At 34.1% G+C, this 16,144-nt stretch overlaps 1 protein-coding gene across 4 annotated transcripts in view; it reads right to left on the bottom strand.

Moving 5' to 3' along the window:
- LOC118184902 (retinol dehydrogenase 12-like) overlaps nt 1-16,144 on the bottom strand; it is a 152,647-nt gene that overhangs the window by 18,696 nt on the left and 117,807 nt on the right. For 2 of the 4 annotated variants that reach the window (XM_035354632.2, XM_085813927.1), the window contains exons 3-4: nt 12,015-12,206; nt 8,963-9,118 (exon numbers count right to left, since the gene is read on the bottom strand). In XM_035354632.2, the coding sequence (XP_035210523.1) occupies nt 8,963-9,118; nt 12,015-12,206 (348 nt within the window). The remainder of the gene's footprint in view (nt 1-8,962; nt 9,119-12,014; nt 12,207-16,144) is intronic. The other 2 variants (XM_085813929.1, XM_085813928.1) reach the window with 2 other exon arrangements.

The raw sequence follows: 16,144 nt of genomic DNA on the forward strand, positions 1-16,144 counted from the left end.
GCTGTGCCTTTCGGATAATATTCAATTGTCATTTGCTTTCAACGATTGTTTTCTTCGTCTATTAGTAGCGGCTTTGATATTAAATCAAAAGCCGAAAGATGATAACGCTGCATTGCAAAATGATTCTCAATATTAATTTCTTTATCGTTTTTCAAATTTTCTTGAAAATCTTCCACGTTTAATTCCGGTGATTTAACTTCTTCTTCAAAGATATATTTGGATGTTTTATTTTCTTCCTTCATCGGTTCCAAGATCTTCTCTTCAGTTATTTTTCTTTTCCTTTGAGCTCTAGTAGAGACGGCATTAACTTGGCGAGGATAACTATCAAGCTCTTTTCCTTGTTTATTCAACAGTGCAAAAGTTCGATTGCCTAATAAATACCTTCCTTTGTCGAGTTCATTTCTAATAATGGCACCCTTAGTTATTACTCGCCCAAGATCGAAATTTAGTTTGATCTCAGCCAATGGTAAACAGGTTGGATTCAAATCTAATGGCTGTTGCACCCATACATTTTCACCTGTGAGCATTTCCGGCGTGATGTATTTGCGACAAACTATATCAATACTAGCATCTGAATCCCTTAATATAGGAGTTTTATGACCATTTACGTAACCCATACTAGTATAAGGTAATATAAATTTATCCTCTGGTTTTGCACTAATTCTGTTAAGATTAGCAGGAGATTCAGTACTATTCTTAAGTTTTGGACATTGGGATCTTAAATGTTGATAGGACCCACACTGATAGCATTGTGGCGTCTTCCGTTTTTCGTATTTATTAACTGGACGTGGACTTCTAGGTCTATGAAATCAACTTTGCGAATTAAATCCTGATGACTTTTTTTTTTCAGTTTTATTTTTATTATCTGAACTCAATTTGCCTCGAGTTAGTGCATTGTATCTTTCTTTCTGCCGATCAGCTACAGGCCTTTTTTTGAAAGTTTCCGCAAACGTTTTCATAGGCATCAAGTTTTTCAGCTAATATTTTAGATGAAATCATCTCTACCCACTCATCAAGAAAATGATCTCGAACTTCAGGAGGAACTCGACGTTTAAGTTGGTCAATCACCATCAAATCTAGCAACTGATCAAAAGTCTTAACTCCTAGACCAGTCACCCATTCTTTTAAATAATTTTCTATTTCATAATTGAAATCCACCCATGTGGATTCGGTACTCTTTTGATGTTTCATAAATTTCTGCCTAAACTTTTCCGGGCTTAGTTTAAACCGTCTTAACAATAAATTCTTCACGTGCTCATAGTCTTTAGCTCTATCGGAGGGTTCTCTAGCTAGTAACTGGGTTACTTCGTAAGGAAGTAGTCCTAGTAAATGAGATACAAATTCTTCTTTATCAATTTTAGCCCATTCTGCTTGCCTTTCAAACAATAGTAAATATAGACTGATATCTCCTTTCTTGTCATCGAATTTCTGCATAAGGTGACGCAGCTCCGTTTTCGGCCGGATCTGTCCGGTATTTTGAGACTTTGTCTCTGCTTCAAGTCTTAATCTCTCTAATTCATACTGTTTGTTCCTTCTCCGCTCTTCTGCTTCTTTCTGTCTCCTACGTTCTTCTATTTCCCTTTCCACCCTCTCTTTCCGTTCTTCTCTTTCCTGTCTCTCTTTTTCTCTTTTCTCCCTCTTTTTTCCGTTCTTCTTTATTATGTCTAAGACTCCTTTGATGAATACTTCATCATAATCTCTACTTTAAACAATTTTATGTTTTAAATCGACTATCTTCAAATCTGCAGTCACATGAACTCCCAGTTCAGCCGCGAGATTTTGCAAATCTTCCTTACGAGCTCTTCCTAAGTAAGACATTGTTTCTATGTTTAAAATTAACGAACACTGTGTTCTTTATACTTCTTCAAAATAGCTCAATTCAATTTCTTTAATTAATTAAGGCAGTAAAGAATCACGGCATTATATGCACTCTGTTAAATGCGTATACCTCAAAAATGAAATATTTAAATTATATGAAGTTCATTCTCTCTACCACATTAATTGTGACTAATACGAATAATAACATAGAGCAATATATATATATCTACTGTCTGAACAACTAAAATGAATATTAAAAATAATATCCAATACGGTAATAAAATAAGACAATTCAATATTAACAGGAATTAATAATCTGGTATTGCTAATATTGCGTTCAGTAATGAACTAATAACATAAAGCAATTCAATATTAATAGGAAGTAATAATCTGGTATCACTAATATTGCGTTCAATGATGTACTAATAAAATAAAGCAATTCAATATTAACAGGAGGTAATAAACTGGTGTCGGCACAGCTTTAGTATAGCCCACCCGGAATTTTAAACAAAAAAATATCGCCAAGAGCGGCGATAAATGATATGATCTGGTAACCCATACTATTCGCCAAACGCAATGTAAACAAGAGGATGGAATTACGGTTACAGCTAATTTAGTAGTCAGTTACATTTATTCAATTTCAATACAAATTACCGACATATCCGTTTACTCAAAGTTTAATGCACGTGCCCTGTATTCTTACTTTTCCGGTATAGATTTCTCTAAAAATTTGTCTCACGCTGCGTTGCAAGAGGAAATACAACATTTTAAATTAGAATTCTACTAAAATTAATATCTAAATACACAATTCGTAACACTGTTATTGGCGATTGTTTAAAGCTCAGATACCGTGAATACTATCTTGTATATATTTTTTTGGCTACTTGAGGTGATATTTTGCGTTTAGTTATTCTTTGCTCTAAAACTGCTGTTAGTGATGTTGTAATTAAGTATCAGGAGATTATAAAGGAAAATTTAAGGTGGGAGTTTTCAAACAAGCGTAAAATTTTGGAAACAGATATTTTATGTATGAATTAACAATAGAGTATGAACGTTTTAGAGGATTTTTGATGGATTGTCCATTACTGAAGGATAACGTTTTCTGTGAAAAATTAAGATACCATGCTGGTTAGTTAGTCAGAAAAAGTCATCGAATGGTAGTATTTGAAAGAAATGTACGGCTGAGAAATCAATTAGGCTAGGATCTTGATTCACCTGTAGTAAGCTCAATTTTTCTAGATTTTTTTTTTTTTTTTTTTTACAACGCGAATCAATGGAGTTGCTAATGCGCGAATTTCTGCAATTCTCCGATTTCTTTAAGTGAAAGCAGATTTCTTAGTATATGAGCAATGCAGAGTTTATTCAATTTCTGATTTTTTAAGTGAAAAGAGATCGCTATATACATGGGCAAAACCAATGCAGTGAGCAATGCCGAGGTTGTGCGCGGTGCCTAGTTTGTGCAATTCTAGGATGTTTTTTTAAGTGAAAATAGATCGATGTGTACATGGGCAGAGCCAATGTAGTGTGCAATGCCGAGGTTGTGTGCGGTGCCTAGTTTGTGCAATTCTAGGATGTTTTTTTAAGTGAAAATAGATCGATGTGTACATGGGCAGAGCTAATGTAGTGCGCTGTGTCTAGTTTGTGCAATTCTAGGATTTTTTTTAAGTGAAAATAGATCGATGTGTTCATGGGCAAAGCCAATGTAGTGCGCGGTGCCTAGTTTGTGCAATTATAGGATGTTTTTTTAAGTGAAAATAGATCGATGTGTACATGGGCAAAAGGATTTTTTTAAGTGAAAATAGATCGATGTGTACATGGGCAAAGCCAATGTAGTGCGCAATGCCGAGGTTGTGCAATTCTTTGATATTTTGAAGGTGGAAGTAGATGGATGTGTACATGGACACCGAGCTTTGATGTTTTTCGAGCGAATACGGATCGTTGTGTAACTTTTACCTCATTATTATCATACGTAGTGTTTGCAATCGTAATCGCACTTGATAATATGAGTTCTTTGATAATACAGTGTCTCACAAAAGTGATGGAACACTTGTGCTTTACAAAAGGAAACTGTAATAAAATAAATTAAAAAAACATGTAAACATTTTTGTGGGTGTGTTTCATACTTAAATTTAGTAACAATTATTACATAACATACATTTTCTCAAAATAATTAATTTAATAAAAATACAATTGTTTAGAACGGAGCAAAAAATGGTTCACATAAGTGATGGGACAGCATTAGATACTACTACGTACTATGCAACAAAAATCGTCTGAAGTAAGCAATAAAAATATTGTTGGGGTTTTTTATTTTTACTCAAAAGCAATTGGCAATAATTTATAAAATCGTCTGCAGTATTTCTCTCCAGTTTGTTTTGGAATTTTTGTGTTTTTTTATCTCTGTGCAGCCATGAATGCTAAACGAAAAGAAACTTTGCCTGAAATTTGAAAATTAGTTATTAATTTGCATATTGAACGTGGAAATTCTATTATAGAAACTGCTGAAACAGTTAACCTGAGTCATTCAACAGTTTTCAATATCATTAAACGATATAAAAAGAATCATATGATTCAGGATAAAAGAAGACCTGGCCGACCATCAAAGCTATCCAATGGAATAAAGCGAATTATCGTTCGAAATATTAAAAAAAAATCCAAGAATGAGTGCTCCTAAAGTTGCTGCTGATTTACAAGCATTATATGGAGTAATTGTAAATTCTGAGACTATTGGAAGAGTAATTCGATCTACTGGATATCACGGTAGAGCAGCCAGGAAAAAATTCTTCGTGAGTGAAAAGAATAGAAACCTCAGACTGGCTTCCGCAAAATCCAACATAAATAAGAATTCTGATTACTGGAATGAAGTTATATTTGCTGATGAGAGTAAATTTAATAAATTTATTCTGACGGTAGAATCTTGGTGTGGATAAAACCCAGGGAAGAATTTCGCAAACACACCATTTCTTCAAAACAACAATTAGAATCGGTGCTTCAAGAAGAATGGGGTAAAATCACTCCATAAATCGCAAAAAAATTAGTCGAATCCATCCCCAGAAGATTAAATCATGTTTTAAAAGTAAAAGGAAATCCAACAAAATATTAAAACCTTTTATAAAGTAAAATTTTTGGATAAATATGTGATGGAAAAGTAAGTGTCCTATCACTTATGTGAGCCATTTTTTGCTCCGTTCTAAACAATTGTATTTTTATTAAATTAATATTTTGAGAAAATGTATGTTATGTAATAATTGTTACTAAATTTAAGTATGAAACACACCCACAAAAAATTTTACATGTTTTTTTTTAAATTTATTTTACTACAGTTTCCTTTTGTAAAGCACAAGTGTCCCATCACTTTTGTGAGACACTGTATTTGTGTGTGTATGTGAAGCGTTTAGTGTTCCTAATTTGTATTTATTTTATTATCATATTTTTTTTCATTGCGAGAAATTAAATTTTTTATTTATTTATGTGTAGAATTCTAGTATGCCTGCCTACAGAGAATATAATGTGATTTAGGAATTTAAGAACTTGTTTTTCATTAATGTGAAGTTTAAAATTTTTAGAAAATAATGAAAATTGTCTACTTACTGGTATATAAGGGATTATGTTGTTACGTAGCAAAACGTTAATTTGTAAATATGATAAAATTGATATGTTCCAGAGTATTAATTAAAAAAACTTTTTTTATTTGTATAAATGCTAAAGCTTAAAAATATTTGAAAATACTGAAGCTGTATGAAATACAAGTATGAGACTGCGACGTTCTTTATCGTTGTAATAACCGGTAGAATTCGCTTACTGTATCATGATAATTTTAAATATAAACAATTTATTATACTTATTTTCAGTTACGCCTAAGCTCAGAAATGTAAATTTAAAGATTTTGATGTTAATTTACAATAATAAACAATTCATTATTTTTTTAAAGAGAAAATAGAAATTACGCGTAGCATGGAGAACACCACAGCCAACTTGTGACGTCACACCAAATTATTTATTAAAGGTGAAATAGCTAAAGGTTTCCGGTATTGTTTTTAAAATTACATCCTTTTAACCTTAATCATTTTTATTAATCATTTCTTAATATTTCTTTCTCTTAAAATCGTGTATAATAGTCGTAAACCATTATCCACGATTTCTGGTGAAATCAAGATGGCCGCCATTTTTTGAAACACGGAGTTTCGTCGAAAATCTGGATGGCAACCATTTTTCAAAACAACGTATTTCATGTGCTTTGGCGCCAAACCAAATTCGCCAAACTTTGAAGGTGGGCTATACTAAAGCTGTTCCCTGGTGTCACTAATATTATGTTCAGTGATGAACTAATAAAATAAAAATACGCACGATTATTCGATCTCGCCGGTGCCTCCAAATTAATTATGACTGTGATACTTCTTTGGCAAATGAAGTAACTCCAATGATGGAACACAGAAAAAACTTTATATAACATTCATATGGCGACATACAAAACAAAGAAGAAAAAAGAATACTAGCATTTAAAAAATAAATTACATTCTTCGTGCGAGAGTCGCACGTGGCACTCGAGTCTGGTTTCAAATATTTAAATATTGCCATTCACAAATACCTTAATGTTCATCTATTTAAATTATTTAAACTACAAGATTTTAATAATATTTAAAGCTGTTACAAGCGATTCAAGTGTAGTGGCATAAAATAAGTCCAAAAATAACAAAACACTTGGTGGAGTCAATGCCCAGAAGATTAAATGAAGTGATCCAGTGTAAAGGTAATCCCACAAGATATTAAGAAGCAAAAGCAATGTAAGTTTTTGTCCTTTTTTGGCTGTTACTAAAAGAGTGCATTTTTAGTGGCATCTATTTTTGTGAGCTATTAACAATTATTTTATAACCATTACTTTTGTGATAATACTTTTCCTCATTAAACAAACGATACTGATTTTTGAATTTAATTTTCATCTTTTCGAAAATGTATTTACAAAAAAAAAAAAAAAAAAAGTTGAATTTATATTAAATCAAAATAAAAGCCTTTCTTTTTGCTTTAATTTATAGCTCTTATGTTCATTAACGAGCACAAAAATTCAAAGTGTCCGATCATTTTTGTGAGCCATTGTATTTGCAGCCACATTGTAATTTGATTATTAATCAATCAGATTGTAATTAAATTACGCCCAATTTTGTCGCGAAATGAGTGTTTAGTAGCTTTCCCGGACAGTTGACCTGAGACATTTTTATTTTAGAAAAGTTAGAAAGTTAGCTTAGAAAGTTGTTCGTTTACTGACCTTTATTATTAGTCCAAAGGGGCTTTGTCCCTGAAGGACTATTGTTTTCGTTTTGCGATTTTGCGTCGGACTCATAAACGTCGGTTCACTTTTCAAACTGTTGCCACAAAATGTTAGAGTCCTGCATTATATTTGAAGAAATTAAATAATGAAAAATCTGCATAAATGATTGTCTATTTCTCGCATTGTGATAAAACAATGGTACATAGAGCCATCGAATTTTGAATGACGAAATCCTACTGCGAATATGGGCATCTAAAATCCCAAATTTGGAATTTGTTTTATTATAGATTTTATATTTTGTAAGACTTTAACGAATTTTTGATTTACAAACTCAATGCTTTAAAAGCGAGAAATGGCAACGTTATATAGAAAAAAAAAAAAAAAAACTTTTATCTCCAGCTCGCGAGACTGTGTATATCGGAAATTCTAAAGATATGCTTAATTTAACATTATTTTGCGATATTGCTCTTGAACTGAATTTTATGGTTTAAGTGCAAAGAACATGATATTTAATAAATAAAGGTAACACTCAAAACGTTAAAAAAACGCCCCTTTGGACGTAATTTAAAATCTGAAACATTTCAGATTTTTTTATTTTATTATTATAAAAATTAGAGAAATTGACTGAATTTACGTGATGTACAAACAAAGCAGGTCATTTGAATATATTTTTAATAATTAGAATATTGCTTTCTATTCCGCACAATCTTGGTGGTTTATTACAAGGCTTTGTAATATTTGAATTTTATTGTTACTTACTTATGTCAGGATTATTTAGCACACTACGTAAATGTGTGATGTAGAACTGTTTCAATAATTGTTTCGTTTGTAAATATGTTTGCTTGCTTTATACTATGGCAAATTTACACAATACTTTATTTCTGTACACATTTATATGCACACACACACGCATATATATATATATATATATATATATATATATATTCAAATTATATATTACATAATTTTTACATTATATTACATAATTTTTAAATACACAAACATATGCATTAATTATATATAGATCCTCCTTCCTGTCAAAAGGTTCTCTATATTATTTATAGTAACAATTTGAGTTTCAGTAAAACACTTTTGTTTTTCCTTTCTAACATTCGTTGCCCTTATGAAGAAAAGTAACTTTAAAAACAACAGGGTTTATCTTATGTTAATTTTGAATTTAACTATTTAAAGCCGCTGTGCAAAAGATATGAAAGAATAGAGTTGGCCTACTAGATCAGGTTTATTAGTTAAATATTTCTGCCAAACAATTATTGGCATAGAGCAGTATTACAAAGTCTAAATAAACTGACCAACAGATTATGGCACGGACCTGTTAAACTTTAGATTAGTGATAACTTCAATATATTTGCTTAGCGTAGTACAGCAAATGAAAAAGTTTGAATTACTTAGAATTGCTGTAATTGGTGTAAAATTCGATGTACAATTTTGATTTAATCTATTAGTTTTAATCAATATTAGTTCAACTTCTATAATTCGTTGCTTCTGTTAACATGAAACTATTGCTATTTCCACAGCCAGCAGTAGATCTATATTATTGGTTCTTTAAAATTCCAATTCTAGCCTATTCTCTTGAGACTATCTTTACGAGAGTCGCTTTTTTAATTTTTAAAGATATCCTGCTACTTCTACATTAAGATTTATAAATGCATTGTTCATATAAAAGCTAAAATCTACTTTGGCATATTCATATTTAAGTCTCAAGCTAGAACCTTACTTTAGTGCAGTCGAAACTTTGCAGTAGTTAAATGAAAGAATGAAGGTTTCTACGACTCTAAGCTGAAGGTATTTCAAATTCGAATAAATCATATTAAGCTATAGTACTCAAATAAATTTTTCGGTATGATCTGCGATACTTACAGAAATGCAATACGGAAGATACGTTTATGATCCTAGCTGGAGCTGATTCCTTCAAACGGTCCAGAAGTAAATTTGTCAGCAAAAAATGCCCTAGGTAATTGACTCCAAAGCATAATTCAAAACCCTCTTCTGTTTCTTTTTTAGTTGTTGCTAAACCTAAAAAGTAAGTTTTTGCGCATTTATTACTAAGTGAAAATGCATAATTCATATCATATTTGGGGGTATATCGGATCAATATTATATTGTCCATAGTTGCGTGAACCATTTTTATATCAACTGAAAATTAAAAAAAAAAAAAAAAAAAAGGCATTAACATGATAACTAGAAATAAATGTATAAACGTTCCTGCATATAATACTATGACGTGCCTAAGAAAGATCTTTATTGTTAAACAAATTCCTAACGCAAAAGCAATATAACGTTTTGAAATGCCGTTTGTAGAAAATTATGAATAAATCAAAAACGTTTTCATTCCCAAACTTCTTTTACAAAAACGGGAGTTACTCAGCTTACATATAACAAAACTCAATATGGACTTCTTTAACTGCAAGAAGAACAGCCTAATTTTGGTAAATAAAATTTTATTGCAGAGATCAGGATTAATTTCTTTGAGCTCATAACGGATTAGGCAAATTAAACTGATGTTTAGAATGAACTCGGTTTTTCGAGCGTTGAGGCCTTCATTCTAGATTTCTGAATGTTTGTCCGCAAGCATAAATTGCGAATCGTTTTAAGGAGACTTTTCGCGTTTCTTTGGACAATCTTTTGCGTAATAACGGGCATTTTAATATTAATTTTCACACTCTAAACGCAATGCTTTTTTTTTCAGCATCGACCACTTGATAAAACTCAACTAATCTTTCTGAGTTATTGCTCCTCTGTTGCAAACTGCAAATCAATAATAAAAAAAAGATCTTTATTGAGATCTTGCAAAATACGTATATGCAAATTATGCATTGCGCACGTTTAGCTTAATAAAATTGATGTTTTATTTAAGTTTTTTTCATGGAGTTTTACCATGTAACCATGGGTCTAGTAGCCCATACTGAACGCCATGCATTATCTCAGCACCCCGGCTACTAATTTCCGAGAGAGTACAGGCATGTTGTTCTATACAGGCATGTTGTCCTCGCGGAATCGTGCAGTTGCATCATGAAGCCTGAGTTAGGAGCTTGGCTTATGTGCAGGTCGACAAGTGTTCTCAAAGACAGTGCGACGACGTCTGCAATTCATCAGACTGTCACCATGGTGACCATTGTTGCGGCTCCCCTTAACCCTGTAGACGCTTCTGCAGTGGCTCGACGAATAACGACACAGGACCCAGGAGTCGTACCACGCTTCATCCAAAGAATCTCTGTTTTGCTAATAGCTGCATGCTGGACCTATCCCCGTGTGGGGATACCAAGGAGAAAAAACTTTTCCAGCTTGCATTTTTCATCATCATACAGGACCAGCAGTTGGCGGGCTAGTATAGGGCGCCACTGAGTATACATGCCGGTCGCAAAATTCTTAAATACACATCAGTATCGCAACCGAAGAAGGAGCTTTGAATATATAAATGAATAGGTTTCTACCGCTCTTCTAACACCGAATCTTTGAAAGCTGTTTTTGTATTTTATTTCGCACTATTTAGCATGTATTTATTACTATACCTTTCAAATTCTTTCAGATAGATAGTGAAATGTTTACAATTACTTATAAAAGATCAAATTTTGTACTGGAAATTTTCATAAGAAATAGCATTTGAGCTAACGCCAGATTGTGCTAAATATATTTTAAAACAGCATATCTTTAAAATTTCCGATAGACAATCTCGCGTGCTGGAGATAAAAATGTTTTATTCCCCATAGTGTTGCCATTGTTCGCTTTGAAACTGTTGACTTTGTGTATCTATATTCGTTAAAGATTTACAAAATAGGAATCGGGCTTCCAGGTGCCCATCTTTAGGTGGAGGACTATGTTGTTCAAAATTTGATCACTCTAGGTACCGCTGCTTTTTCACAATGCGAGAAGCATACATATATTCATGTAGATTCTTCATTATTTAGTTTCTTTAAATATAATACGGGGCGATAATATTTGGTGACAACAATTAAAAAATTATTTTATATTACGCCCAAAGGGGCGTTTCTTAATGTTTCGTGTGTTACCTTTACTTATTAAATATCATGTTCTTCATACTTTAACCATAAAATTCAATTCGAAAGGAATATCACGAAATATTTAAAAGAGCATATTTTTAGAATTTCCGATACACAATCTCGCGTACTGGAGATAATTTTTTTTTTTTTTTTTTTTTTTCCCCGCTGTACAGTCTTGCCATTGGTCGCTTTGAAATCGTTGAGTTGGTTAATAAAAAATTCTTTAATGTCTGACAAAATATGAAATAGATAATAAAAAGAATTCCAAATTAGGGTTTCCATATGCCCATTTTCAGTGGAGGATTACGTTATTCAAAATATTATGGCTCTAGATACCGTTGTTTTATCACAATGCGAAAAAACATACATACATTTATGCAGATTCTTCATTATTTATTTTCTTTAAATGTATCACAGGGCGATAATATTTGTTGGCAACAATTTGAAAAGTGAACGTTTACAGTTTTCGACGCAAAATACCAAAACGAAGTTAAAACCGTTCTGGGCTAACGGCTTTTGGCTCAAAATACTGCTCATTTTAATTCTGAAGTAGGTATAAATTGCAGACAAAGCAAAGAATTTCATCTTTCCTTTTTCTGAGTTCATGAATCAGAGGTTTAATGAGGTTGTAAAATACATGTTACTGAAAAAATGTATTGTGATAGTCACAATATGAAATTTCTCTTAAATTTTTTTTAAAATTATATTATATGCTTATTATTTTTAAACCTGAAAATAACTCGAAAAATGAAAAAAAAAAATACTTAAGGGCTATTTGCCTAAGGGCTATCTGATTAAATATCATATATTTAATCAAAATAATGTAAGTTTTTGATTTAATTTAATAAATGGCCGCAGTTTTTATCACAACAGTGTTAAAATATTTTAATTAAATACTGAAAGTATCTTACCTGCGTTATTCATAAGAATATGAATTTTTTTTTCATTTTCCAGTATTTCATTAGCAAATTTATAGATAGATGAAAATGATGCTAAATTTAAATATTTTGCTGAAACATCTGCAGTTGGCACATTTTTAAATATATACGTAAGCGTTTCTGTGGCATTTGCCTCTGTGTTATAAGTAAATAGAACTCTTGCACCTGGAAAAGAAGTCAAATTCTGTAAAAGCAGTTTATACATATTTTGACGATGACAAAAGAAGCTTTTTTTTTTTTTTTTTTTTTCCAAATGACATATAAAATAATTTTAGGAATTTAGTTCAACTTTAGACCATACTGAAATATAGAAAGTTATTATCATTTTCATTTTAATTTTCTGTGAAATGATCTGTTATTTTCCAAAAATATTAATACGGTTCACATTTATCTTTAGGAAAAAGAGCTTCTGTGATTAAAAAAATATATATAAAGTAAAAATAATTTCAGGGAAGAGTAAACTATACACCATTTTTTTTAACATGTGTAAAATAAATGTGAAAGGAGAAAAGGTTAACATAAATTCAGAAGTTCGCCAAGTGACCACTCACGGGGAAAGTGAAAAAGTGAGCCAAATCATATTCTCATCGAAATTCGCATATTAGAAACAACATTATCTATAAGTTTAATATATATTCTAAGTCACGTTTTCGAGGCATGACAAATGCTAGCTGAATTTCGTAAATCGACCCAGTAGAAAAGAAGATATACATTCAACAGCCAAAACATTATGACCATCTGTCAATAACGAGTTGGGCCACCTTTGGCGCGCAACACAGCTTCAACCTGCCTTGGCATGGATGCCACAAGTCCTTGATAGATGGCCGGAGACAGTTTGTACCAGATGTAGCAACGGTCACGCAAATCCGAGATATTGCGAATTGGTGGTCTTTGACCTCTGAGCTGCCGTCTCATGACATCCCAAATGTGTTATATCGGATTGAGATCCGGTGAGTTAGGCCAGGACATTAACTGGAAATCAGCATCATGTTCCTGGAACCACTCCAACATAATTGTAGCCTTGTGACACGGGGCGTTGTCCTGTTGGAACATTCCATTTCCAGCTGTAAAAACAAAGGCCATGTAAGGGTGCAACTGGTCCGCTATGATGTTCAGATACCCTGTAGCATTCATGATGTGCCCTACCACAACCACGGGTCCCAGAGACGCCCAAGAAAACGTCACCCAGAGCATAATACCGCCACCACCGGCCTGTGTATGACCTACTGTGCATTGACGGAGCAACTGTTCGCCTGGAAGACAGCGTATCCTGATACGGCCACATGCTGTGGCCATCGGCGTGATGAATGACAAACCGTGATTCATCTGACCAGGCAACTCTCTCCCACTGATCCATGAACCCGTCGCGATATTCCCGGGCCCAGCGCAGGCGCAGTTGGCGTTGACGCTTGGTCAGCAAAGGCACACGAGTGGGACGTTTGCTGCGTAGCCCATATCCAACAGTGTCCGCTGAACAGTGTGCTCCGATACTTTTCTACTTGGCCCTGCATTATATTCGACTGTCAGCTGAGCCACTGTCTGGCTCCGGTTTTGCTTCACCATGCGAGACAGTCTCCGACGACCTTTTTCTTTGATAGAGTGTGGACGTCCAACACAATGTCGTCTACTGCTGGTTTCATCGTCATTCATCCACTTTTCATACGTACTAACAACTGTAGATCGCGAACAACCCACTAGTCGTGCAGTTTCGGAAATACTTGTTCCGAGCCTTCGAGCCATTACAATCTGCCCTCTATCAAAGTCGCTTAGATCCGCAGTCTTTCCCATCACACACAGAAGTAAATGAAAGAATGATTCTTCATACTCTCCAGCAGCAGTTAAATACTACTTCCACCTGATCACGTGCCTTCCACGTCATCCAGGCGCGTTCATCGCAAAATGTAGGGCTGGTCATAATGTTTTGGCTCTTGAGTGTAGAACTGTACCCAATCTCTTCCCTTTTTTTTCTCCTACTCGGTGTACAACTGCTGCATATAACGCCATAATTATGAAATATTAAGGCCATTGAATTCCGATTTAGATTTTTGCAATATTCTTTCATGAGAGGTAGGATTTATGAAAGACAAGGTACTTAACTTGAGATCTTGAAAATAAGAACCTGAGATCTGCAATCAAGATAGGCAAATATAGTTAGCAATCTGTGCAATGATATAAAGGACAAAATGTCTCATCGTCCCGTACAGTGGTTAGGGGAGGTAAACCGCTGAGTTGGCTTCCGACCCAGGTATAGATATATCCATGCAGAATTAGTTACCAACTCGGCGGGAGTCAACCACTAGCTACCAGGCCGCAGCCCTGGACAGCCCCGGCTGAGCAGACGACATTTATAAAATGCAAAAAAGAGATATACATATGCATACAAGACACTTGAAGAAGGGTACAACAATGTACAAAGAAATATATACATGTGCATACAAGGCACTTGAAGAAGAATACAACAATGTACAAAGAAATATATATATGTGCATACAAGGCACTTGAAGAATAGTACAACAATGTACAAAGAAATATATACATGTGCATACAAGGCACTTGAAGAGCACAATCAAAATATATGTGTATACATATAAAAACAAACTCATATACAGATATATAGTACACACTTACATACATAGATATTCCGAAACAAATAAAAGTATACATACTCTCACTCATATTGATATATACACCCATACATATACGTTATCATGATAGTTAAAGTTTACAAGAAGCATGCCATTGAGGTACGCGTGGTCCTTAGTATGAATTAGGTACCATAAATAAAAGATATAAACATGTACAGTTACATTACAGCATTCAGATACAGTACGAACTTTATATATGAAAACCTGGCACAGCATAAATACAAAATTACATATTGTACATACATATCACATACTCTGTTGCTGACCTATTGTACTAGCTTATAGTGGTTAGGAGAGCCTACTATGGTGAAGCCAAACCCGGGCCTTCTTCAAGGGCCCGGGTTTGAATCTCGGAGAAGACATGGATGTTTGTAAATGTATAGTGTCGCTGAGGCATGGCGGCACTCTAAATATACGGTGAGCCGAAAGTCCTCTCGTGTGTATTGGTGGGAATGGAGAGGGGTGAGAGACCCCCAGATTCCCCGGGGTGCTGTCCCTCAAAATTGAGGGTAGAAAATAGAAATCCAACCTCTCTTCTGAGTAGGCTCTGGCAACCATTGTTCCATGTAATATGGACACGACAACAACAACAAAATGTCCCGCAGAGTGACTGTGTGTATGACCATATACTTTCGAAAGGGTCTTGCAATGGAAGAAACGTCTTTCAAATCTCCTATAGTATGTGCCAAGCCCCAGGAAACTTCTCAGCTGATGGACATTTCCGAGACATCTCCAATATGCAGCTGCTGACATTTTTTATGGATCTGTACACACACCTTCGGCGGAGATTACATGTCCGAGGCAAGTCACTTCCTGTCTGAACAATTTACATTTGGCAGGATTTAACTTTAGACTGCCTTCCTTCAATTTACGGAGTACCTTCCTAATATTTTCCAGATATTCTTCAAAACATTTTCATACAATTATGATGTTATATCATACAAGCTTCGTAGGAAAGATCTTTAGCACGGTCTCCATAAGGCGTTCGAATGAACTGCCAAAGACTTTGTCCAATAGTAAATGTCGTCTTTTCTCGGTTATCAGGGTGTATCTCTACCCGTCAATATACCCTCTTTAATCAAGTGTCGAAATCCGCTTGCTGCCAGAAAGTCGTTAGTTCTTGGAAGAGGGTAGCTGTCTCTCTTCGAGACCTCGTTGAACCGGCGATAATCAAAACAAAATCTAGTCGAACCAGCTATCTTTCGGATCAGGACTATAACAGAGGCCCAAGGATTTGCTCAAGGCTCGATAACGTCGCTTTCCTACATGCCTTTTAAAAGGTTTCTTACTTCCTCCAGTTTAGCAATCGGTAGACGTCTTGGATGTTGCTTGATTGGTGGACGATCTCTCATATTAATTCTATGCTGAATCCTACGTCAGAACGTTTTTGACCTACGTCAGAAGATGGGCAGGAAAAATTATTATAGGGCACGTTGTCCCTCCTTTCGACGTGCCTTT

The sequence above is a fragment of the Stegodyphus dumicola genome, chromosome 3, assembly GCF_044657685.1.
Source record: "Stegodyphus dumicola isolate Sdum_Otavi_A_Nest chromosome 3, ASM4465768v1".
NCBI lineage: Eukaryota > Metazoa > Arthropoda > Arachnida > Araneae > Eresidae > Stegodyphus > Stegodyphus dumicola.